At 40.3% G+C, this 27,028-nt stretch overlaps 1 protein-coding gene across 1 annotated transcript in view; it reads left to right on the forward strand.

Moving 5' to 3' along the window:
* Positions 1–1,789: 1,789 nt before the first annotated feature.
* Positions 1,790–27,028, forward strand: part of Cenpi (centromere protein I) — a 55,707-nt gene continuing 30,468 nt past the window's right edge. The window contains exons 1-15 of the mRNA XM_036175045.1: positions 1,790–1,848; positions 2,349–2,460; positions 4,916–5,147; positions 6,649–6,786; positions 9,542–9,660; positions 9,951–10,058; positions 19,128–19,176; positions 19,463–19,509; positions 21,518–21,607; positions 22,046–22,174; positions 22,621–22,782; positions 23,014–23,134; positions 24,158–24,249; positions 25,672–25,789; positions 26,629–26,693. Of these exons, the coding sequence (XP_036030938.1) occupies positions 4,931–5,147; positions 6,649–6,786; positions 9,542–9,660; positions 9,951–10,058; positions 19,128–19,176; positions 19,463–19,509; positions 21,518–21,607; positions 22,046–22,174; positions 22,621–22,782; positions 23,014–23,134; positions 24,158–24,249; positions 25,672–25,789; positions 26,629–26,693 (1,455 nt within the window). The 5' untranslated portion in view covers positions 1,790–1,848; positions 2,349–2,460; positions 4,916–4,930. The remainder of the gene's footprint in view (positions 1,849–2,348; positions 2,461–4,915; positions 5,148–6,648; positions 6,787–9,541; positions 9,661–9,950; positions 10,059–19,127; positions 19,177–19,462; positions 19,510–21,517; positions 21,608–22,045; positions 22,175–22,620; positions 22,783–23,013; positions 23,135–24,157; positions 24,250–25,671; positions 25,790–26,628; positions 26,694–27,028) is intronic.

Genomic DNA, 27,028 nt, shown 5'->3' on the forward strand with positions numbered 1-27,028 from the left:
TTTTACTAAAGAGCAGCTATCAGAAAAAAATGGACAGTCTCAATTTTTATGCATGTGTAAATGGGTTTGTCAAACTACTTTGAAAACCATGTTAGATGTGGTAGTCGTTTCTGCTGTGGTCTATCTCAAATACTTCAATTTAATCCTTGATTATTTATGTTTGCCTGAGATGGCAAATTTTTCCTGTATAATTTTGCATAAAGTTTGTAATAATCTTACGGCCTCAAGTTGCTGGCAGGCATTACATTTATACATTTCCTCTTTTTTTTTTTTTTTTTTTGGTTTGGTTTTTCGAGACAGGGTTTCTCTGTAGCTTTGGAGCCTGTCCTGGACTACCTCTGTAGACCAGGCTGGCCTTGAACTCACAGAGATCCGCCTGGCTCTGCCTCCCGAGTGCTGGGGTTACAGGCATGCGCCACCACTGCCCGGATTCCTTTTTTCTTTTAATGTAATTTTGTAATTGATTCTTTGGGAATTTTATATCATACACTCTGATCTCACTCATTTCCCAGTCCCTCCTATATGTGCCCCCTCATCCCTGTAGCGTCCCCCAATGAAAATTTTAAAAATATTAATTAAAAACAAAACAAACAAACAAACCCCCGCCCCCACTTTGCTCTTCCATCTTTCGTGCCTTTCCAACATCTCTTCATTTCATGCTAGTGGCACTGGGAGCTGCAGCATGTCACGCAGTGTACCCTTTTGTCCAATCAGCTTTACTTGCAAATGTTCATTGCAATGAATTGTTGGTCTGGTTGAAGGCCTCTGACTTCTGGTACGCCATCAATACAGGATCCTCACTGAAACTCCTCTTGGGTATTCTGCTGATGCCCTGAGTCGTGGCAATCCTGCAGATATGGTTCCACAGAGCCCAGTCCTTCATGAACTCCAGCTGGTCTTAAATACTTCAACTTAATCCTTGATTATTTATGCTTGCCTGAGATAGCAAATTTTTCCTGTATAATTTTGCATAAAGTTTGTAACAATCTTATGGCCTCAAATCGCTGAGAGGCATTATTACATTTACACATTTCCTCTTTTATTCCTAATTTTCTCTCTCTCCTTTCTGTCTTTCTTTTTTTTTCCCTTTGGTTTTTCAAGACAGGGTTTCTCTGTGTAGCTTTGCGCCTTTCCTGGAACTCACTTGGTAGCCCAAGCTGGCCTCGAACTCACAGAGATCTGCCTGGCTCTGCCTCCCGAGGGCTGGGATTACAGGCGTGCACAGCCGCCACCACCACCCGACCTTTCCTAGTAAATTTAAGTTACTTGTATCCATCGTCTGTCAAAAGCAGGCAGTTCTTGTGGTTTCTTCTTACTGTTCATCCCTTCCCCCCTAACTCCCGCCCTCCCGCGAACTCCACTGGAAAGCGACAGACCCTTTAAGTCACAGCATGGGGAAATGCCGCCTTTATAGTCAAGTTTTCAGTTTCACTTTTTTCTGCAGATTCAAAGCCCTGGCATTTGGGAGCAATGTGGGCAAAATGAATACCACACTTGACCACTTTAAATTCAACGCCAAGCCACTTAGCACTGTTTCACTCAGAATGACTGACGCAAACTTCAGAACACGGAGAACGCCGGTCAATCAACTGACTTCAAAATCAACTGCCCGCTGGGGCGCGCCCCAGGCCTCCGTGGGCGGGGCTAGCCGCTTGCGTCATCGAGTCGCGTCATTTTCCGCTCTCGCGCGCGCCACCTCCTGCTTCAAAGCAATTAGTTTTCGGTTGAACTCGCTCCTCCGCAGTCGCGGTCTCCTCCAAAGCGCATGCGCGGGGCGGGGCCGGCGCCTTTGAATCTCAGAGGCGGCTTTTGGGCTCTGGAGGCCGAGTGGTCAGGGAAGTTCTCAAGGTGAGTTGTTGCGCGACTGGGCTTGGGGTGGAGGCACAGAGATCTTCTGGAGTACCGCAGCCCGCGAGGGTGAGACTTACCATGAAAAGGGTAGCTGGGATCAAATTTTCCTTTGTGGTCCCAGGAATCGGCCTAGTCGGGGAGTTGTTTGCTGTTAGGTGCAGGGTGGGGGGAGGGCAGCTGTGACTTGAACCACAAGAGGCGCTGGATCAGTTTTACTAATGGGCTCACTAATCTGCTCCCTGGCCCTTATGTAGGACTCTCTCCTCACTGAACCTCCCCTCCCTTAGACTTGAACATATGGGCTCTCTTGCTCTGGTCTCATCTTTTCCAGGGGAAAGAGATTGAATGTCATTCTGTCTGTTCCCATAGATTTTCCCACTTGAAGATAAAAACTTAGAAGCCAGTCTTGGTTCCTTATTAGTCATTCTTGGTTTCCCTCATACCTGTGTCTAATTCTTTGTTGCTGCTGTTTTTTTTTTTTTTTTTCATTTTAACAGTCTACCCAAGTATATATGCTGCTGAATCGAGCATCTCATAGGACACATGAGTCTTTTTTACACAAGTTAAGCCTACTGCAGGCCAGTCATCTGCTTTCTTTGGCAAAGCCTGGTAAGTGTTTTCTCAATACTCCTGAACTCTAGTTTCTACCTACAGAAAATAAAATGGTCTTAATGTTTTCTTTCTCCTGTAGTTTCCCTTGATACTGAAAAGTCAGAGTCCTTACTCTTTGTCTACAAGATCCAGTATGATCTCCTTTGTTAACATCCTGACTTCTCTCACTTTACCTTTTTCTCTCCACACTGTTCACACTGGTGTTGATGTGTTTTCTTTAATACCCAAAGTTCTTTCATGCTTGGATGTTTTCCTTTTTTCTTCTTATAAAATACTCTTCCACCACACCCTCAAATGGTACATTCCTTCTTGATACTTGGATCTTACCTTAAAGGTCACTTTAGAGGGATGTCTTAATTACTTTTCTTTCTTGGTGAAGAGATACCATGACCAAGGCAACTTATAAAAGAAAGCATGTAATTTGAGACTTACTCTTCCAGGGGGTAGTAGAGTCCATGACTATCATTGTGGCAGTCAGACATGGCACTGGAACAGTAGCTGAGAGTTTATGTCCTATCCACAGGCACAAGGCAGACAGCTAAGTGGTAATGCTGTGGAGTTTTGAAACTTCAAAGTCCACCCCCAGTGATACATCTTCTTCCAACAAGGCCACACCTCCTAATCCTTCCCAAACAGTTCCATCAACTGGGGATCAAGTGTTCAAATACATGGGCCTATGGGGGCCATTCTCATTCAAGAGGCTTTCTCTGAATACCTACTCAAAATTAGATTCTTACTCCACCCCGTTTCTGTCACTTCACTGCACTAGTCACTTACTTATTCATTGGCTTATAACCCTCGTCCCCCAGTATAGGGTTCATGAATTCTGGTACCATGGTGTTTTATTTTTACAGCTCTGGTAACTAGACTTATATCTGGCATAAAGATGATACACAGTAATTACTTATTGAATGTGTGAATTAATAAATGGATAATGTTACTACCCTGGGCACTAGTTAGCTTTTTTAAGTGTACAGGTTTTTTTTCTTTTTTATTTATTATATTTTTGTTTTAATTTTACACATCAGCCATGGGTTCCCCTGTCCTCCACCCTCCCGCCCCCACCTTTCCCCCAGCCCCTCCCTTCCATTCCCATCTCCTCCAGGGTCAAGACACCCCTGGGGATTCAATTCAACCTGGTAGATTCAGTACAGGCAGGTCCAGTCCCCTCCTTCCAGGCTGAGAAAAGTGTCCCTGTGTAAGTCCAAGGTTCCAAACAGCCAGCTCATGCACTAAGGATAGGTCTCGGTCCCACTGCCTGGATGCCTCCCAAACAGTTCAAGCTATTCAGTTGTCTCACTTATCCAGAGGGCCTGATCCAGCTGGGGGCTCCACAGCCTTTGGTTCATAATTCATGTGCTTCCATTCATTTGCCTATTTGTCCCTGTGCTTTTCCAATCTTGGTCTCAACAATTCACACTCTTACAATCCCTCCTCTTTCTGACAACTGGACTCCTGGAACTCCACCTGGGGCCTGGCCGAGGATCTCTGCATCCACTTCCATCAGTCATTGGATGAGAGGTCCAGCATGACAGTTAGGGTGTTTGGCCATCTGATACCAGACTAGGTCAGATCAGGCTTTCTCTCCACCATTGCCAGCAGTCTACAGAGGATGTATCATTGTGGATTTCTGGGGACCTCTCTAGCACTCTGCCTATTCCTGTTCTCATGTGGTCTTCATTTATCATGGTCTGTTATTCCTTGTTCTCCCTTTCTGTTCTTGATCCAGCAGGGATCTCCTGCTCCCCTAAGCTCTCTTTCCTTTGAACCTTGCCCTTCATTACTCCCACTGTCATCCAGGTTGTTCATGTAGATCTCATCCATTTCTCTGTCATTGGGTGATCCCTGTGTCTTTCCTAGGGTCCCGTGTTCTGGGTAACCTCCCTGGAGTTGTGTAGCAGTCTAGTCATCTTTGTTTTACATCTAGTATCCTTCTATGAGTGATATCTTTTTCTACTCCTGTTATATCTACCCCTCCTTGATTTTGCTTTCAATCTTTATACTCTCTTTTTTGTCAGTACTATGTTAAAACTGCACACTTCCGCCTCTAGGTCCCAGCCCTGGGCACCAGCCACTCCAAGGAAGTGTGCAGTTTTAACACAGTACTGACAAAAAAGAGAGTATAAAGATTGAAAGCAAAATCAAGGAGGGGTAGATAAAATAGGAGTAGAAAAAGATTTCAATTATGAGATGGGATGGTTTTGTACTTACAAAATGTAGCCATTTTAAAAGGGAATATATGTTGCCAGATTAGCTGATATATATTACATTGGCAAATTATTAATCTATTTCTGTTCCGGTCAAGGGCTTTTTTAAAAAAAAAAAAAGCCTACAGGCTGTATCTCCTGGGTTCTTTGTCATTGAATACTAGTGGCATGTGGGAATTCAGGCAAATATGGTTGGTCATTGTCTCTGGCTGATTAATAGTAACTTAGTACTTGTTTCTACCTAGAACATATATACAGTGATGGCAACTCAAAGGAATACTAGAAGCTCCCAGCTACAAAACAGAATTTCTCAAGGTAGTAATAGTTTTCAGACCAATCTCTTAGCCTGGAAGGTAAAGGAGAAATCAGGCAAGTCGAAGGGTGTCTTGAAAGAAAGCAATTCCATGGAAGATTGTCAACACACTGATGATCAAGCTGAAGATGATCTGCAAATTGCAGTAGGATACTTTCAGAAAGGTAAAGGCACATTGATTTCCTTATGAAAGTGCAGGGTCTTTTCTTTTCTTTTCTTTTTACATTGAGACTGGTACTCTATGTATCCCAGGCTGGCCTTGAACTTACTATGTAGCTGAGAGACCTTGAACTCCCAGTCTGACTGTCTCTAACTCTTGATTGCTGAGATTACGGGTATGCATGCATTACTATGCCTGTTTTATGTGGAGTTGGCAATAGAACCCAGCACTCCCGAATCTGAGCTACAACTTCCGCCCAAGCCCCAAAAGTCCTATTTCTCTCTAAGAATATTTTAGTCTTAATTGCTGGATGTAGTGGCTGACACTCCTGTAATCTTAAACACTGGGGGGTAAGGCTGAGGTAAGAAGAACCTAAATTCAAGGGTAGATTGGGCTATATAGTGGGAACCTGTCCAAAAATAATTCTTGTCTTTTTTCTTAAGACTTTTTTTGAGATAGGGTCTCACTGTATTACCCTGGCTGTCCTGGAACTCACTTTGTAGATCAGGCTGGCCCACCTGCCTCTTCCTCCTAAGTGCTGGGATTAAAGGTATGCACCACCATGTCCAGCATTAAGATTTTTTAAAGGGAAAGATGTTTTGGTTTATTAAATTTTTATCTAATAGTCATTTATCATTTATTGAGAATTTACCATATGACAATATATTATGTACTATAGACAAAACATCTTCCTAGCATGGTGATTGGCAGACACTGGGATTGCCTCAGAATCTTTTAAAACATGCTAATACTTATCATCTAATCTTAGACATGGAATTTTGTTGGTATGGGATGTAACCTGGCACTGTGACTTTTTAATGGCTTCTAGGTAGGCTGAGGAGATGGCCCAGTTGAAGAAATACTTGCTTTGCAAGTATAAGGACCTGAGTTCAAATTACCAGTATGCATGTAAAAATCTTGGCATGGTATGTGTGCTTGTAATGCCAGCACTGGGATGGCAGAGATAGGAGACTCTTTGTAGCTTACTTACCAGATAGTCTAGCCAAATTGGTGAGCTCCAAGTTCAGTGCGAAGCTTTGTCTCAAAATAAATAAATAAAGTGGTGAGTGATAGAGGAAGATCCCTAGCATCAACCTCTGTCCTCTATACACATACTTATACATGGCTCAGGAATAGGTGCACACATCCACTCATGTATATATACAAAGGTTTCTAGGTAATTCATTGCACTGTAGAGTTTGGGAATTGTCCTAGTATTGAAAGAGGTTTTAATTTAAGTTCAGTGTGTGTGTGTGTGTGTGTGTACATGTGTACATGTACTTGTCAGGGCATGATGGAAGTTTTCTTCACTGAAGATTCTATTGCTGCTAAGTATTGAGTAATAAAGGCTCTGAAGGTGTTTTGTTTTATTTTTTGTTTTATAAAAGGTAGATGTTTATTGCATAAATCTATTCCTTTCAATAAGTCCCTGGGTTGTAATTGTTGAGGTTGAGCACTGAAAGAATTTCCATGGTCTCATTGTTTAATATTGTTTCTTTTTCCAGGTCCCAAGAAAGCTTCACTAAATAAAGATAAGGTCTTGGAAAAACACTTGAAAACCGTGGAAAACGTGGCTTGGAAAAATGGCTTAGCTCCAGAAGCACTTGATATTTTATTAAATGTGGCACTCAGTGGCAAGTTTGGTATGTTGAGCTGATACGTTTGCCATCAGTTTCCTAGTAGTTTTGCTTTTTGGGCAGTTTTTTTGTTTTTATTTGTTTTGTCTTTTTCTTTCCAAAGGAAATGTACTGTGTCTTTTTTTTTATTGAAAATAATCTATACAGTATATTCTGACCATGATTTCCCCTCCTTCATCTCTCATCCCCACTTCCCCACCCATCCCACTCCATGCCTTCTTTCTCTCTCTCTTTAGAAAACAAACAGGCAAATAAACAAGCCAGAATAGAACAAAACATACAAGCAAACAGAGAAACCCAAAGAAAAAAACACAAGAAGCACATACACACGTAGAGACACAGTAAGATAGTTGAAGTTGACTTGGAATTTGCTAAGTAGACTAGGCTGGTCTTGAATTGGCTTTGATCCTCCTGGGAATACGGATATGTACCACCATACTCAGGCTTTTTTTAAAAAAGATTTATTTATTTGTTTTATGTGTAGGAGTGTTTTTGCTTGCATGTATGTATCTGACAAGTTCCTATTTATACTGTCTTCATTCCAGTATCTCTGATCCTGGCAGTCAAGATGATTTTCTCTTTTGTGTTTCCTGTCCTAAGTTCATTGGTTAGGGTTAGAGGTAGGAGAGAGGCTGAGAAATACCACCTGATCAGTGTTCTTTTTGCTTGTAGCTTTTTCTTATCCATGTTCAGACATTTAGGATAGTTTATCTTCATTTTAATGTGTATGGGCTAACAAGCTGACTCCTCAGACCTGCCTGCAAGCCTGAGGACTTGAGTTCAGTCCCTGGAACCCACACAGTGGAAGGAGAGAGCCAGTTCCCACTCTCCTACTAGTTGTCCTCTGACCTCCACACTTAGAGATACACCTGCCTCTGCCTCCCAAGTTCTGGGAATAGCAGCATGAATCACCATGCCCAGCCCTTTAAGAAAAAAAAAATTTTGAGACAGAGTTTCTCCGTGTATCTTTAGCTGTCTGGGAACCAGCTCTATACACCAGACTGGCCTGAAACTCACAGAAATCACCTGCCTCTGCCTCCTCTAAGTGCTAGGATTAATGGCATGTGCCAGCAGACCCAGTCCCTTATCCTCCTTTTTATAATAGATGTATTTGGGTCAAATAATTTGATTTAGGAGCTGGGGAGATGGCTCAGTTGGCGAAGTACTTGCCATGCAAGAATGAGAACCTGAGTTTGAATTTTCATTACTCACTTAAAAGCCAAGGGCAAGGGCCTAGACAGATGGCTCAGTGGTTAAGAGCACTAGCTGCATTCCAGAGGACCTGGGTTCAATTCCTAGTACCTACATGGCAACTCACAGCCTTCTGTAACTCTAGTCCTAGGGATATAACACATTCTACTGCCTCAGATACACATGTGATGCATTCATATTTATGCAAAAAAAATACCCATACATAGATATAAAGAAAGAAAGCAGCAAGCCAGGGACACAGGCATGTCCCTGTAATCCCAGCACTGAGGAGATGGAGACCAGAGGATCCATAGGATTAATCTAGCTGACTCTGTGAGCTTCAGGTTCATTGACAGACTGTGTCTCAAAAAATAAGTGGTAGCCGGGCGGTGGTGGTGCACTCCTGTAATCCCAGCACTTGGGAGGCAGAGGCAGGTGGATCTCTGTGAGTTCGAGGCCAGCCTGATCTACAGAACGAGATCCAGGAAAGGCACCAAACTACAGAGAGAAACCCCGTCTCAAAAAACAAAACAAACCAAACAAACAAACAAACAAGAATTATCTAAGAAGAAAAGTAAATAGTGAAAGGCAGTTTGGGGCTAGAGAGATGGTTCAGCAGTTAAGTTTTGCTTCAGGGGATCTAACACCTTTGGCCTCCAAGGGCACTTGCATTTACATATACACACCCACACTTACTAAAAATATAAGTTCTTCAAAATAAAACAGGGAGCCAAGTGAACCCTCCTTTCCTTAAATTGCTTTTGACAGCTATTTTGTTGTTGCAGCAAGAAAAGTAATATAAAGGCCGGGCAGTGGTGGCGCAGCCTGTAATCCCAGCATTGGGAGGCAGAGGCAGGTGGATCTCTGAGTTCAAGGCCAGCCTGGGCTACAGAGCTAGTCCAGGACAGGCTCCAAAACTACAGAGAAACCCGGTCTCGAAAAACCAAAAAAAAAAAAGGAAGTGGTGCTGAAATGATGGCTCAGTGGTTAAGAGACCTGGTCACTCTTCCAAAGGACCTGGGTTCAATTCCCAGCACCCACATGGCAGTTCGCAACTGTCTGTAACTCCACTTCGAAGGGATCTAGCATCGTCACACAGACATGCATGCAGGCAAAACACCAATGCACATAAAATAAATAAAAGTAAGGTGGATGGGGCTAGATGGGTCAGTGGTTAAAGCCACTTGCTACTCTTCCAGAGGACCCAGGTTTGGTTCCTAGCACTCAATGGCACCTCACAACTGTTTCTAACTCCAGTTCCAGGGTATCCAGGGCCCTATTCTGACCTCAGTGGACCCTGCATGCACATGGTACACAGACATCTATGCAGGCAAAATACCCATACATATAAAATAATACCATAAAAATAATTTTTAAAAAGTAAGGTGGAGAACAATTAAGGAAGACACTTAAGATCCAACTTTGGCCTCTACACAGATACGTATTTTCATGCACACATATCTACACTCTCGTGGACATGTACACACACAAAATAATTTGCTTTTTAGTTTGTTTTAGAGAGTTATGACCACTGAAATTCAGTTTAATTTAGAGTTGGTCTGCTTTCCAGGGAATGCAATAAACACACGGATATTAAAGTGCATGATTCCAGAAACTCTCATATCAGAAGATTCTGTGGTGAAGGCGGTATCCTGGCTCTGTGTTGGCAAGTGTTCTAGTAATACCAAGGTAATCTCTTTTTAGATACTTCAATGATAAGTCCTTCAGAACCCACTTCATGGCTAGCAAAGAAGAGCCACTTACGGAGTAACGGCAGTGGCCTTTTGTGCATAACCTGTGGTTTCAGAACAATATAGCTTGATAAAAGGATCCTGTTCAAACAGAAACTTATACTAAGAGATAAAAATCTATTATCCTACTTGGTGCAAGAAGCTTTTAAAGTAGCACTGAGGAGAGATTAAAGCTTTTCTGCAACAATTAGTTACTTTCTCTAAAGGCAGTATTTTCTCTGTCAACAGGTACTTTTTTATCGTTGGTTGGTTGCGATGTTTGACTTTATTGATCATAAGAAGCAAATTAATTTGCTCTATGGATTCTTTTTTGCTTCATTGCAAGATGATGCTCTGGTAAGTAAACACTGAACAGCATTGAGCTTCAGTCAAATACTAATTTTCTGTTTATTGCTGTGCCCCTAATGTGTGTTCCATACTTATTTTAAGATGTACCAAGAATACAGAAAATAGAAAGAGATACACAGCAGAGATCTTTGCTGCTGTCTCACAGATTAACCAATCTGTGGTATTTGCTATGTATCTTCTCTTAAAGAAATAATGGTACAGCTAGAGTTTTGTTGACTGAGCTCAGTGATCGCCATTTTCCCTTTTGAACCGTGTCAGCAGAGTCCTTCGGGTGACTTCTCTGAATTTCCTTGACATTACAAAAACTACACCAGAACCTACGAGAAGGAGAACGTAACATTTCACAAGTTGCAAATGGACTGAGTTTTGATTATAATTATTCCTATTAAAAACATTAGTAATGCCAAGAAGTCTATCTACTAGCCACCTAGAGGATTTTCAAGGATAGTCAGTTTATAGACCGTGTAAGGCACATACTTAACTGAATTCCTCTTGGCTTTGGGAATGGAATTCATGCATTGATTTTATTTATTGAAGTTCATGCTGCATCCTGTTTCTTGCCTTGTACTAGGTAGGAATGAGTTTATTAAATATTTACTTATTTTATGTGTATGAATGTTTTGCTCACATGTATGTCTATGTTCTGCCTGTAGGCTTGGTGCCCATAGTGTTCAGAAGAGTGTGTTGGATCCCCTAGAACTAGGGTTAATAGACAGTTGTGAGCTGCCATATGGGTACTGGGAATTAAACCTGTGTCCTCTGCAAGAGCAACAAGTGATCTTAACCACTGAGCCATCTCTCCAACCCCTAGGCTAAAAATTTAGCTTTCTGTAGTTCAGTAATGTAAAAATGTAGCAAGGGAATTAAAGAAATCACATGAAGGTAACAACTCAAGAATTGAATTATGAGGATAGAGAGATGGCTCAGTGGCTAAGAGCAGTGGCTCCTCTTTCAGGGGGTGTGGATTCAATTAGACAAAAACTGTCAGTTTTGATCTACCATAACCAGTTTCAAGGGATCATATGCCCTCTTCTGGTCTCTTCAAGGCACTGCACACATGTGCTACATAGACATACAATGTAGACAGAACATCCTACACATTTTAAAAAAGAGTTCAGTCATGAAAGACAGCAAAATAATAACATAAACATTGTAACTACTCTGCTGTATTTTAGACTGCAACCCTGCAAATCAGAGTGATTAGTAAAATCATTATAAAAGATGTAAGCATTGAGCTGGGCCTTGGGAAGAGGAATTGAATTTGGGGGTTTGGTTTGGTTTAGTTTGTTTTTGAGACAGTCTCACTATGAAGCTCTGGCTGGCTTGGAACTTGCTATGCAGATCAGGCTGGTTTTGAGTTTAGAGATCTGCCTGCTTTTACCTGCTGAGTACTGGTGTGCCACCATGCTCTTTGATTTAGGGATTTGACAGGAGGAAATAATATTTGTTATGAGGGGAAGGTTTGAGATGTGTGAATTGTTTTTTAGGAGACTTTACATACAGACCAGCCTGACTTAATTGAAGTTGGTATTAGGTGACAGTAGTTGGTAAGACTGAGAAACATGGGTTGAGAATAGATTGTAGAGGTTATTTGATTAGAAGTTGAACTTTATTTGTTTATTTTGAGACAGGATCTTACTATGTAGCTTTGGCCGGCCTGGAACTCTATGTGGAACAGATTATCCTAGAATTTATAGAGATCTACCTGCTTCTGTGTTGGGATTAAGGTGTGGGCCACTACACCCAGCCTGAACTTTATTTATTCAGTAAGATAATCACTGAAAAGTTTTAAACACAATATGTTGAAAGCAGTTCTATAGGGGTTGTATCTAGTAGTGCCAAATAGTATGATTTAGGAGAAAGACTAGAGGCAGGATGAACCCCAGTGACATACCTCTTCCAATAAAACCACACCTTCTAATCTTTCCTAAACAGTCCCAACAACTGAGACCAAGCATTCAAATATATGAGCCTATGGGGGTCATTCCCATTCAAACCGCCACATGCTCCTTCTCTAGCTTTTACATACACAGAAATCAGGTATTATTCTTATCTTGTGTTTTAGTTAGGATTTCTCTTGCTGCAACAAAATATCATGACCAAAAAGCAACTTGTAGAGCAAAGGGTTTATTTGGCTTACACTTCCATATTACTGTTCATCATTGGAGGAAGTCAGGATCTGGTGGAGCTGATGAAGAGACCATGGAGGAATCCTCCATATTGGCTTGCTCAGCCTGCTTTCCTATAGAACCCAGGACCACCAGCCCAGGGATGGCACCACTCACAATGGGCTGGGCCCTCCCCTATCTATCACTAATTAACAAAATGCCCCATAGAGTATTGAGCTTGCCTACAGCTTGATCTCATGGAAGCAATCTCTTAATTGAGGTTCCCTCCTCAGAAGACTTTAGCTGGAGACAACTTGACATAAAACTATCTAGCATATCTTGTTTTGGTTTTACTTTAGCTTTTGCTTTTTTTGAAATAAAGATTTTCTGTGTAGCTAGCCCAGACTGGCTTCAGACACATAATCCTCCTGCCTTAGCATCCTGGTTTTGGGATTTCTAGCATGTAGTTGTTACTGTCTTTACAGTTCATGTGTGTTTAGCTTTGCCCACATGATTCTCAGTATCTTTGCTCATTATTTGTTTTTGCATCTTACACCTTTGATATCAGATCATTTTTCTTCAGCTAAAAATATGCCTTCAGACCATTCTTGAGGTTAAAATCTTTTGGAGAGATGGCTCAGTGGTTAAGAGCACCTGACTGCTCTTCCAGAGGTCCTGAGTTTAATTCCCAGTACCCACATGGTGGCTCACAGCCATCTGTAATGGAATCAAATTCCTTCTGGTGTGCTTGAAGACAGAGCACTCATAAACATAAAATACATGGATAAATAAATCTTTAAAAAAATCTTTTGGGGGAAACTCTTTGAAAAGGTCTTTTTCTGGGTCTGGGTCTTGAAAATTGATTTTTCTACATGCATTATGAAGTTAAAGTCTCATGATACCACAGTATTCTTCTGGCTCCTTGCTTGTATTATTGAATTGGTCCAATTGTAATTTATTTTCTTTTTCTTCTGGTGTTTTACCCTGAACTTTGTTAGTTTGTTCCTTTTTTCAGTGCTGGGGTCAAACTCAGACCCTTACACCCCTTCCATGCTAGGTAAGTGCTCTACTGAGTCATATACCTTACCTCTTCTGGCTGCTTTTAAAAACCCATAGTTTTATTGATATATAATTTAAATACCATGCAGTTCACTTATTTATATAATTAAAGCATGGTATGATGGCATATGCCTGCATTCTCAGTCCTTAGGTGGTTAAGACGGGGGTGTGTGTGTGAATTTGAGGCCAATATGGTGGTTTGCACGAGAATGGTCCTCATAGGCTCATATATTTAAATACTTGGCTCCCAGTTGGTGGAGTTGTTTGGGAAGGATTAGGAGATATGTCACTGGGATGGGCTTTGAGACTTCAAAGGCCCATGCCATTCCTAATTAGCTCTCTCTCTTTCTGCCTCATGGTTCTGTCTCAAGATTTGAGCTTTCAACTACTGCTTCAGTGTCATGCCTCTTGCCATGCTCCCTGCCATCATGGTCATGGCTAACCCCTTGGAACCATGAGCCTTAAATAAACACTTCCTTGTATAAGTTACCTTGGTCATGGTGTCTTATCACAACAGAAATTATAATTATATAAATAAGACAGCTAACAAAACCATGTTTTAAAAATACTCAGAACTTGTAAGATAATGCATATAACTCATTTTTGTGTAGTCATAGATAAATGCATTCATCAGCATTGTCAGTTTTAGAACATGTTCATTATTTAATTTTCTGTAAAAATTAAAGGAACCATATAATACATGGTCTTTATAACTGGCTTGTTTTAATTTTATTAAGATTTATATTGTCATTTTTATTTATGTGTATGTCTGTGTGAATGAATACCATGTATGTGTGGGAGCCCTCAAAGGGTGGAACAGGGTGTTGGATCTCCTGGGGCTGCACTTATAGCAGGTGTGAGCTTCTTGGTATGGATGCTGAGCCTTGAACTTGGGTCCTCTGGAAGAGCAAGGAGTGCCTTGAACCACTGAGCCATTTCTCCAGCCTCCCTCCACCCCCAAACAGGGTTTCTTTGTGTAACAGCCCTGGCTATCCTGGAACTCACTCTGTAGCCCAGGCTGGCCTCGAACTCACAGAGATCCGCCTGCCTCTGCCTCCTGAGTGCTGAGATTCAAGGCATGTGCCACCATTTCCTGACTTCTTCAATCTCCTTTTTAAATGAAGTCTTTTCTCTTATTACTTTAAAAGCTACATTTTTTGTTTAGTGTGGAAATCACAGGACAACTTTTGAGGGAGTTGATTTACTACTTCCATTGTGTGCCTCCTGGGGACCGCACTCTTCTTGTCAGGCTTGGCAACAGGTAACTTTACCTGCTGAGCTGTTTTGCTTGACCATGGCTGGCTTTTTAAAATGAGTGCAATGTTCCTATATTTTTTTAAAAAAGATTTATTTAATTATTTTATGTGTATGAGTGTTTTGTCTGCACTTATGTATATGCATCATATGTGTGCCTGGTGCCCTTGGAGGTCAGAAGAGGGCCTTAGGTCTCCTGGTCCTGGAGTTGCAGACAGTTATAAGCTGTCATGTGGGTGGTAGAAATCAAACCCAGGTCCTCTGCAAGAGCAACAAGCAGTCTTAACTACTGAGGCAACTTTCCAGCCCCTCTGAGTCTTTTTTCTTTTTGAAAGATTTTTTTATTTATTTATTGTATATACAGTGTTCTGCCTGCGTGTATGCTTACAAGATATCATTACAGATGGTTGTGAGCCACCACGTGTTGCTGGGAATTGAACTCAGGACCTCTGGAAGAGCAGCCAGTGCTCTTAACCTCTGAGCTATCTCTCCAGCCCCTAAGGTTTTTTTCTAAGTAATTACATTTGTGTAAATATCAGCCAGCTCAACAAACAGGGGAAAGGCGCTAAGGTTTTTTCTTTCTTAGAAAATTATATTGGGTTTATTAGGCATGTGTGTGAGTGTGGGTGTGTGCCTAACCTGGTGAGCAGCTGGATGTCGAAGAACAACCTTCAGGACTCGGTTTTCTCCTTCCACTGCTGTTCCACAGAGGAAACCCAGGTGATCAGAAAACAAAACAAACAAACAAATGCTTTGAACCTACTCAGCCCGCTCACTGACCCCGTTTTCTGCTTTTTGTTTGTTTGTTTGTTTGAGACAGAGTATCCTATATAGGACAGGATAACCTTGAATTTTCTATCTTTCTGCCTTCTCAGTACTGGGATTATAGGTGTGAGTCACCATCGCTAGCAGCAGGATTTAGCATTTAAAAGTAATATTTTTAAAAAGTCATTTTCATAGAATTTGATAGGATTCTGACTCTATAGTGACTCAGAAGTGGCAGTTAAATATTTGCCATCAATGCAACTCTAATGTTTGAGCTGCATATGGAGCTTTCCTTTCTAGATGTGATTAAAGGAGAATGTCAGATTCCCCATAATACTGGCTGGAGCCTCAGGCCAGCAATTGTGTGGTGCACATTTTGTATTCAACATGATGAATAGTGTTGCTAATGGTTCATATCCTAGGGGTGTGAGGTAATGAATTTGTACCGAAATCTAAATTCTTTCATCTTAAAATTATACTTAGAGTCTATCTGAATCCATTTCTTTCTTTCTTTTTTCTTTTCTTTTTTTTTTTTTTTTGAGCTGAGGATCGAACCCAGGGCCTTGTGCTTGCTAGGCAAGCGCTCTACCACTGAGCTAAATCCCCAACCCTGAATCCATTTCTAAGTGCAGAAAAAGCAGTATAGAATATGCTGTACTTCAGACTATAGAGTAATGACAACTAATATGCCAATTTGTTTAAAGAGTATCATTGTGTTACTTTTTAAAGAAATTCATGTATTTATTATTTGTATGCATGTGTGTGTATGTGCATGCATATGCGTGAGTATGATTTATGTGTGTGAGTGTGGATGTGTACTTACCACGTGAACATATGGAGATTGGGGGTCTGGGAATTGGTTCTTACCTTCTACTGTTAGGTCCAGGGATCAAACGTAAGCCATCAGGTTTGCATAGCATGAGCTTTTATCTGCTAGGCCTTTTTGACAGCTCTGTTGCTTTTCTACTTCCATTTAGTAAATGACTTTTTTTCTTTTTTGAGACAGGATCTCATTATGTAGCTCTGGTTGTCTTGGATCTCGCTCTGTAGATCAGGCTGGCCTTGAACTCACAGAGATCTGCCTGCCTCTGCCTCCAGAGTGCTGGGATTAAAGTTGTATTGTAAACCACCATGCCACCGGGCGGTGGTGGCGCACACCTGTAATTCCAGCACTTGTGAGGTAGAGGTAAGTGGATCTCTGTGAGTTTGAGGCCAGCCTGGTCTATAGAGCTAGTCTAGGACAGGCTCCAAAGCTACAGAGAAACCCTGTCTCGGGGGAAACAAAACAAAACAAAACAAAACAAAAAACACCATGCCTGGCTGTAATTGGCTTTTTCATTTTTGATCATTGAAAGCAAGTGTAGAAAAACTTTCCTTAAAGGCCCAAAAGTAACGATTTTACGTGTGAGGGCCATACTCTCTCAGTCACAAGTGGTGTAGTTTCAGAGTAGCTGTAGACGATTCATAAGTGAATGGGAGTGACCTGCATGCATGCATGCATGCATGGATGCATCATCCATCCATCCATCCATCCATCCATCTGTCTGTCTGAGACAGGGTCTTATGTTTCTCAGGCTGGCCTACTACTCACTATGTAGCTAAAGAAAATCTTAAACTTCTGATCCTCCTGTTTCTACCACCAGAGTGCTGGGATTACAGATCTAGACCACCAAATCTGTATTTAAAACCAGGGCTTTGTGTATGCTAGGCAAACCCTTTACCAAGTAAACTGTATCTTCAGCAGATGGACACTAAAAATGAAGAAGATTGGTCTCAATAATTTAATAAAAATGTATTGAGTGGGTCCTATTTGCCAGACTGTAGACCAAGTCATTACTTTAATTCTAGTATATTTGGCAGCAGTTTGAACTCAGAGACAGAACATTTACTCAACATGTGTAGAGTTCCGTGCATAAAAAGTTATATCTCCCCAGTGGAGAATGAGATATCACTGAAAATGATATTTTGAATAATGAGCAGTAGAATAAAATGGTTTAGTGGGGAAGTGTGTATTTGTGTGCACCTGGTTGTATATATGTGCACTGTGTGCATACAGCAGCCCAAGGAAGTCAGAGTAGGCATTGGATGCCCTGGGACTGAAGTGACAGATGATTGGGAGCCACTTGGTTGTGTGCTGAGAATCAAACTGCTGTCCTTTGGAAGAACAGATGCTCTTAGCCTCTGAGCCATCATTCCAGCCCCGAGGATGCAAGTTTTATTTTTGTGTCTTAGTAAATATAAACTTTAGTACTAAAAGGGACATATAATTAAAAAAAATTTTAATTTTCATTGTATCTGTGTATTGTACATGGTGCTGTGTCACATAAATATGCATTACATGTATATTTATTATGTATATTTATTAATGTCATATTAATTACATATTACATATATTACACATAAATATTACATATTGAACATGTTCCCCCATACTTTCCCACCTTGCCTTTTACTCACCCTCCCTCTCATTAATCATTTTGCTTTGGTTCCTCTAGACATTTTTGGTTCTACTTTCAAGTCATATATATGTATATGATTTTATGTATCTATGGAAAAATTTATGAACCACACATGAGAGAAAAAATATTCACCTTTCCAAGATTGGCTTAATTCTCTCAAATATCTTCTGTTCCATCTATTTTCCTGCAAGTAACATGATGCCATTTTTTATGACTGAAAAATTCCATTGTGCATAAATACCACATTTTCTTTTTCCAAGGAAATTTTTGTCAAGATTTTGTTCAAAATTGTCCATGTTGTTTTTATATTTTAAACCAAAACTATTGGGTTGGAGGGATGACTCAGCAGTTAAGAGCATTGTTGCTCTTGTGGAGGACCTAGATTTAGTTCCTAACACTCACAAGATGGCTCACAGCTATCTGTAACTCCAGTTCCAGAGGATCCAATGCTCTCTTCTGGCCTCCATGGGCAACAGGTGGGCATGTAGTGCATATACATATATGCATGCAAGCAGTCATACATATTAAACATAGATCTTCAAAAATTAAATAAAGGCGGGCGTTGGTGGCGCATGCCTTTAATCTCAGCACTTGGGAGGCAGAGGCAGGTGGATCTTTGTGAGTTCGAGGCCAGCCTGGGCTACAAAGTGAGTTCCAGGAAAGGCGCAAAGCTACACAGAGAAACCCTGTCTCAAAAAAACAAAAAGAAAAATTCTTTTGGGTTGGGGATTTAGCTCAGTGGTAGAGCGCTCTCCTAGCAAGCACAAGGCCCTGGGTTTGATCCTCAGCTACCCCCCCCCCCCCCAAAAAAAATTAAAGGGCAAACGAAAATTTTTACTCATCTTGTTGCCAATTGAAGCTATTTTCCAAAACATCACTGTCACATACAGGTTTAAACATGCCTAGTCTGAAAATCTGAAATTAAAAGCATTCAACAATTCAGATCCCATCTCGCAAGTGTGCACATGCAAGGATGCAGGTACACATATGTGAGCATATACCTCACAAAGACAAAAAGTGGAAAATTCCTTGCTTTATGAAACAAGCCATAGTCAAAACACAGATTAAAATCATTGTGTAAATTTACCTTCAAGCTGTCTGTATAGAGTGTATGTATATCACCAGTGAATTTTATGTCACGTATCATCCTTTAGCTTTTTCATTAAGTGCATGAAAATAGCTCAGGTCGAATAGTCACTTCTGGTGGCAAGGATTTTTGATAAGGAATACTCAGCCTATTGTGTAATAAGAGAATGCTTTGTAAAACTATTGTTCAATAAAACCCTAAAGTTGTTTTACATAGCATATGATTGCCATTTGAGGAAGATATGGTGTTATTTTGTTCAGATAACATTGAATATATTTTGGTTAAATAACACTATAATTTTTCTAATTTTTTTATATTTTAACAGTGCCCCCATGTTTGCCATTTGTTATATTTACTGACTAAAAAAGAGAATGGTAAGTATTTTATTCCAGTCATATTACTTATACTCTATAGAATCAGCATTTCTTTGGTCCTTTATAAACTTAAATAACTTAGCATTATTTATATGACCACTCTCACATTCTAAAAATTGTTTTTTAGTACTTTTATCTAAGAGCATCTGCATAGTGGCTTAAGTAAAAAGGTATTTATATTTTTAATGTGTTGTAAGAAGAAATTATATGAATTACATGGTTGTTAAGTATAACTGACTTCTTTTGCTGAAGCAAATGCTTAGAACATCTTTTTTTTGTTTTCTAGTCAAACCATTTCGCGTGAGAAAATTGCTTGATCTTCAGGCCAAAATGGTGAGTGTACAAAATACCTTAGTGTATCCAGTTGCACTTTGAGCTAGGTATTGAGCTAGGCTTTGGAGATACAAAGCTAAGTGAGTCTTAGCTTGAAGGAACTTACTTTCTGAGAACTCAGTCAACAAAACAGAAAATCAAAGCTGCTGAAGGTAGAGATTAGTGGTAGAGTACTTGCCTAGTGTGCATGAGGCCTTGGTTCAATCTCCGGTACAATATGTTCATTATTTTTTTCTTTTTAGTTTTCCAAGACAAGGTTTCTCTGTGTAGTTTTGGTGCCTGTCCTGGCTCTCGTGCTGTAGACCAGGCTGGCCTTGAACTCACAGAGATCCACCTGGCTCTGCCTGCCGAGTACTGGGATTAAAGGCATGCACCACTGCTGCCTGGCCCAATATATTCATTTTTAACCAAAAGATAAGTTGTCAGCCATACAATAAGTCCTAAAGTGTCTGCAATAATATGTGTTGTTTAAAAAAAATGATGTATGTACATGTTACTGTGTGTGTGTGTGTGTGTGTGTGTGTGTGTGTGTGTGTGTGTGTGTTTTACTACAGACTGAACCCATGACTTTACACATGCTAGGCAAGAACTCTACCACTGAGACATTCCCCAGACTCCAAAGTTAGGATTTATGTGTATGCACTTGTTTACAAGGGTGCACATGTGTATATGAGTATACAGGGAGGCCAGAGAGCAATCTTGGATGTCATTCCTCAGGAGCTGTCCACCACATTATCTATCTATCTGTCTGTCTGTCTGTCTGCCTGCCTGCCTACCTACTTACCTACTGTGTGTGTATGCATCTTTCTCTCACTCTGTGTGTGCGGTGTATAGATGTGTGGGTGAGCATGTGCCATGGTGTGCTTATGGGGATCTGGACAACTTGCCAAAGTTGGTTTTCTCCTCCCACCATTCAGGTCTAAAGGAGTGAACTCGTGTCTTTAAGATTGCCTATAGTTGTCTTTACCTTTTGAGCCATTTTATCAGTCCCTAGGCACGCTTTGTTTTGAGACAGGGCCTCTCACTAGTCTGAAGCTTGCCAATTACACTAGGCAAGTGAATAGCAAGTGAACCCCGGGATCTAGCTATCTCTGCCTCTCTAACATATATACCCACAAACATATAACACCACACATGACTTTTTAAAACTTGGGTTCTCTAGCCCTAAAGAGTAATAAACACTGAAGCTTGAGTAAATTACCATTCTGAATAAACCCATGCTGTACTAGCAAGTATGAGTTGTAGGACTAACATACAGTCAGAAGGATCGAGAAAATACATGGAAGAAGTAAATAAGTAAACAGTCATAAAATAGAAGATTATTCATTGGAGAGGTTTGTTTTAAGATTGTTGATATGAATTATCTGGTTGCTCATTTTCTACTTTTCCTTTTTCTTTTTCTTTCTTTTTTTCTTTCTTTTTTTTTGAGACAGTGTCTTAGTTAGGGTTTCTATTGCTGTGACTAAAAACACCTGGGGGAGGAAAGAGTTTATTTCATCTTGCTTAGCCTATTTTCTTATGCACCCTAAGACCACCTGCCCAGGGATGGCCCCACTCATAATGGGTTGGGCCCTCGAATAGCAGTCACCAATTGACAGTTCTACAGGACAATCCTATGGAGGTATTTTCTCAGAAAAGATTCTTTGTTCCCAAATGACCCTCCCTTGTGTCACACTGACATCCAAACTAGCCAGCAGAGACTGTTTCTTACTATTTAGCCCTAGCTGGCTTAGTACTGTCTATGTAGACCAGGCTGGTCCTTAACTCACATAGAGTTCCATTTGTTTCTACTTGTGCTTCCTGGTTGTTGGGATTGAAGGTGTGTGCCACCACATCCAGGTGGTTACTCATTTCTATACTTTCTATAGCTTTTTATTGTTCTGACACATTGTAAAACTAGAGTCGAGAGGTTTAGACTTAGTTTTTTATCACCTTTTGTTTAGTATTAGCTCTTAGTTTGTATTTGATCGCTGAGTTGAAAAAATGGAAAATTCTTACTTTATTTCAGGGAATGCAGCATCATCTCCAGGCTTTGTTATCGCTGTATAAGTTCTTCGCTCCTGCTTTGATTTCGGTATCTTTGCCTGCAAGGAGGAAGGTAAGGGATTACTGAGAGAGAACTCCTACTGAGATTGAATACATTTTTGTTTCCTTTGTTTTGAGAGAGAGTTGTGGTATGGTGGCTCAGGCTAGCCTCCAAGTCATCTCCTTCCTTGGCTTCCCAAATGCTGGGATTACAGGAGTTCACCACAACCCCAGCAAAGTGCATTTTTTTCATAAAGTTAATTTACAGATTTGGCCTAAGATCTTTCTCAGTTCTCTTGGGAGAAGTTGTATTAGAGATTGGCCCTTAGTGTTTATCCCTTTGATGCATTATAATTGATTACTGATTAGGAGAGAAAGAAACATTAAATGGATTTATATGAGTGTAAATATTTCATAATTAATATGCAATCAATTAATAGTTTGGGACTCTTGTTATGTTGCTCTGACTCATAAGTACCTAATCTTCTGTACTTTACACCTAAATTTGTAGATCTATTTTAATAATTCAAAGAATCTGTGGACTTCAGCTCTGCTTGCTGTGAAGCTAAGAAACCAAGGAGCTTTTCCAGAACCTCCAAAGCTAACATTAGGTCCAACTAAAGGCTCTTCTCGAAAAAGAGTAAGTAATGTAAAGCAAAAGGACTTGTGGCTTTAAAAATAGTAACCATTCAAATGGTGGTGATTTTAAGTATTTAAATAGACTTTGATAATCTAGTATTCTATGCAAGCCACATTCAGACTCCCGTTAAGTGAAACACCTTAACAACTTTATTTATTTTTGAGATTGTATTTTTCTAAAATGTAGCCTTAGATGGCCCAAAACTTGATATGTTGACTAGGCTTGCCTCTGTCTCTGAGTGCCATTAAAAGAGTGTACTGGGGTTGGGGGTTTAGCTCAGTGGTAGAGCACTTGCCTAGCAAGCACAAGGCCCTGGGTTCAGTCCTCAGCTCTGGCAAAAAAAAAAAAATGGAAAAAGAGTGTACCACCATATCTGACTTGCTTTTATGTTTTTAGATTATCTTTTTAGTGCACTGATAGGTTATTGTATTATCTTTCTCCTTTAGAAATGGAGTTCTCACTCTGTTGTTCCAGCACTAAATTCTGCTAACAAAGAATGTGGGGGAAAGAAGATGAGTCTTTCTGATTACCTCATCAGCGATAGATCACTTCCACTAGAAGAGCTTCAGAGTTTCCCTCAACTTTTACAGAACATTCATTGCTTAGAGGTATGTGACTGGAGCAGGTACTGACTAGGATTTTCTGTTTGATCTGGATAGTCTCTTTCTTTCAGTACTTGAGATTGAGGCTTACACATGCTAGTGAAATACTCTCCACTGAGCCTTATCTCAGGCTCCATAGCCTCTGTTTTTGTTGTATGTTTCCTATGCAATGTTTTACTTATTGCTGTGACCTACATTTCATATACTTATTGTGGATTGATTGTTCCATCTTTACAGCTGCCTTCTCAGATGAGCTCAGTGCTAAACAACTCTCTGCTACTTCACTATATTAACTGTGTCAAAGATGAGTCGATCTTACTGAGGCTCTATTACTGGTTGAGTCAAACATTACAAGAAGGTAAGAATTGATGGTGTAAAGCACTGGATAAATGAGAGTGGAAGAAGATAGTTTGCAAATAGATTTCTTATTCTAGATTAGAAGTTTTAGACCAAAGGAGCCTTTTTATACTATAGTCACCTGGTAATCATGAGTGAGTACTTGAACGTGAGTACTTGTGGTGTTGTCATTTGAAGACAGTCAAAAAGGAGTGGTGTTAGGTGAATGCTGCTAAGTGGTTATCAAAAGTTTTCAGATAGCTAGTGTCAATCTTTGTATTCCTGGGATCATGCAAGAGTCATTACTATTAAGCCAACTCAGAGAACATTAATTTGTAAGACAGAATATCAACTTACTATTTTATAGTAGAAGTGATTCTTTCTGGTGACCAAAATGCTCATGTGTGCCAAGTAGTCTACCTCCTCTAATGACACATTGGTCATTAGAAATTTTCTTAATTATAGAATTAAAGGAAGTGACAGTGGGGAGTCCTCCATGCAGGCCATAGTAAAAGCCTGACCACTTCATTCATCCACAGAGACATTTTTTTCCCTAGTAATTTTGTTGACTATCAAGACTACTTATTTCTTGGGTATGTAATACCTGACTAGTCAAATCTTTGAAGTCAGCTTTAGTCATTATAGGCTCTTGCTCCTTTGACTTAGAATCTTTCTTTATGGGACATGTGATATAATTAGATTTTCGCTTTGTAAGTTCTCACCATTTGTAGCTTATACTCAGCTCACCCTACCTATTTTCAGCTGTGCATTTATAGTCACTTGGATTACTGTGACTTGAAGCTAATCTCATTATATTGTAAGTGAACTTTTCCAGTGTTTTTACTATAAGCTTTCCCCTACGTTATCATGTTTGCTGACTGTCACTTCCAAATCCCTGCTATAACCCACAATGTCACTGAGTCAGGATATTTGAATCTTATAACTTCTTTAACTTGTCCTTTCTTTGTCACTTCAGAGTAGTGATATATTTTATATTGTTTTATTATTGCATAACCAGGTGCTTATTTTAATATTTCTGCTCTAGAATGTATGTGGTATAATGTGAATAATTATGAAGACGAAAAAGAATTTACAAACTTCCTGGACATTGTCATCCGGGTGCAGTGCTTCTTACAAGTAAGATTCCATTTGTTTCCTATAGATGTCATCATTCTTAAGATTTATCTGGATGTCCATTGAAGTATTTCTTTAGTAGCTGACATTTTCAGTTTGGGAGATAGGGTTTATGTGTCACTACATCTGATTGTTTGCAGTATTGGGGAATCAAACTAAGGTCCTTGTGCATACTAGGCAAGCAGTCTACCAACTGAGTCATAGTACCTGATGTACCCTAGTACCTGATGTCATTGATTTTTATTTTTACTTGTTTTCCTTATTCTTGGCTTTTTCAAAAAATACTATTTGTGTAATTTGAAATTCATAGAGCCAAGTGGCACTGATGTTTATTTTTGCACTATTATGTTTGAAGAAAGAATAAGTTTAAAACTTTAAATAGAATGGAAAGTTCTATAATTTAAAGAAAATAAATGATTTAATGCATTCAATTAATTGAATTATCCAGGAATATAAATCTTATAGGGTTACTACTTGTGTTCTTTTTTGGGGGAGGTTGGAGCAAGGGCTGGAAATCAAATCCAGAGCCTTATACATACTAGGTGAGCACTTACATACCACTGATCCACATCCTCAGCCCATGACTTGTGTTCTTTTTAATTAACTAATTAATTCTTTAACAGGGCCTCATTAGCCCAGGCTGGCCTTAAAGTTAGTATGTAGCTGAAAATGACTCTGAACTCCTAATTAGATCATCCCACCTCTACCCCTTGAATGCTGGGATTAGAGGTGTGTGTGACCACATCCAGTGTAGGTGGTTCTGGAATTCGGCAAGCACTCTGACTGAGCTCCAGCTCCAGCTTATCACTTATGTTCTTAATAGCTGCAAATGTTTTGGAGTGTGGATATATCTTAGCATTTAGATTGTTTGTCCTGGGTATCTCAGAGTTGCAGTTGGAGCTGAAACTCATGTATTGGCACTGTCTAAATACTCTTATGCCTCTGAAACAGCTACAGCACAAAATGAAGTGGTTGTTAAAGAGAGACAGGGTTTCTCTGTGTAGTCCTTGGCTGTCTTGGAACTCTGTTTGTAAACCAGGCTGGCCTTGAACCCCACCTGCCTCTGCCTCCTGAGTGCTGGGGGTAAAGGCATGTGCCACCACTGCCTGACTAACAAATGGTTGTTTGGGGATTTTGGTTTGGTTTGGTTTGTTTGTTTGTTTGTTTTTGCTTATTCATGACTGTCCTAGAACTTGCTTTGTAGACCAACCTTGTCTCAAACTCAGAACATATTTTTTTGTTTGTTTGTTTTTGAGACAGGGTTTCTCTGTGTAGCCCTGTTGTCCTGGAATCAGGCTGGCCTCAAACTCAGAGATCTGTCTGCCTCTGCCTCCTAAGTATTGGGATTAAAGGCATGTGCTGCCACTACCTGGCTAAGAATATTCATGACTCTATATGAGATTTTGCAATCACCTTGTGTTTCAGGAGGGGTTTTACTCCTCTGAAGCGTTCCTGTATAAGAGCCTGCCGCTCTGGGATGGCTTCTCCTGTCGGTCACAGTTCCTTCAGCTTCTGGCCTGGATTCCATTTAGTAGCTTCTCTGGTACGTACCATGAAAACCTATTAGCTATTTTTCTTTTGCTGTGATTAAACACCATTACCAAGGCAACCGATAGTTTATTTTGGATTATGGTTCCAGAAGGTTAGAATCCATGACAGTTTAGCAAAGGCATGGAGGTGGGACTAGAAATCTTTTTTTTTTAGAATACATGCCTTATTTATTTATTTATTATTTTTTTTAATTTATTATATTTGTGTTTTAATTTTACACATCAGCCATGGGTTCCCCTGTCCTCCCCCCTCCCATCCCTGCCCCACCTTTCCCCCAGCCCCTCCCCCCCATTCCCATCTCCTCCAGGGCCAAGACTCCCCTGGGGATTCATTTAAACCTGGTGGATTCAGTACAGGCAGGTCCAGTCCCCTCCTTCCAGGCTGAGCAAAATGTCCCCACATAAGCCCAGGTTCCAAACAGCCAGCTCATGCACTAAGGATAGGTCTGGGTCCCACTGCCTGGGTGCCTCCCAAACAGTTCAAGCTATTCAATTGTCCCACTTATCCAGAGGGCCTGATCCAGCTGGCGGCTCCACAGTCGTTGGTTCATAATTCATGTGCTTCCATTCGTTTGGCTGTTTGGGACCAGAAATCTTAAAGCACAAGTATGAAGCAGAGAGTGGACTGGGAATGGTGCTAGGCTCTGAAACCTTAAAGCCCACCTCCAGTGACGTACTTCCTTCAGCGAGGCCAAGATTCCTAAACCTACCTGAATAGTGCTACCAACTAGGGTCCAAGTTTTCAAACTGCCTGAGCTTATGGGGACATTCTCATTTAATTCAATGTCATAGAAATTAAAAGAATTTTGAACTCTCATTTTCTGTTTCCTAGAGGTGAAGCCACTTCTTTTTGATCATCTAGCACCTCTCTTCTTTACATCAACCATTTATTTCAAGGTAAAAATCCAAAAACAAAAAACTAAATACATCTTATACTGAGGAAAAAACATACTTATATTAACTGATGTTAAATAATTCCAAACTGGAATTCTGGCGATGATTTTCTTTCTTCTTCTCTTTTGAAATTTTGTAACATTTTGTGTGTGTGTGTGTGTGTGTGTGTGTGTGTGTGTGTGTGTGTGTGTGTGTACACACGAAAATGCATGTGCCATGACATGGAATTTTGGAGGTCATCTTGTGGTTTTCTCCATCATATGGGTCATGGGGCTAGAACTCAGGTCATCAGGCTGGTCAGCAAGTTCCTTTACCCATTGGGTCATTTTACCTGCCCT

The sequence above is a fragment of the Onychomys torridus genome, chromosome X, assembly GCF_903995425.1.
Source record: "Onychomys torridus chromosome X, mOncTor1.1, whole genome shotgun sequence".
In the NCBI taxonomy this organism is placed as follows: Eukaryota; Metazoa; Chordata; class Mammalia; order Rodentia; family Cricetidae; genus Onychomys; species Onychomys torridus.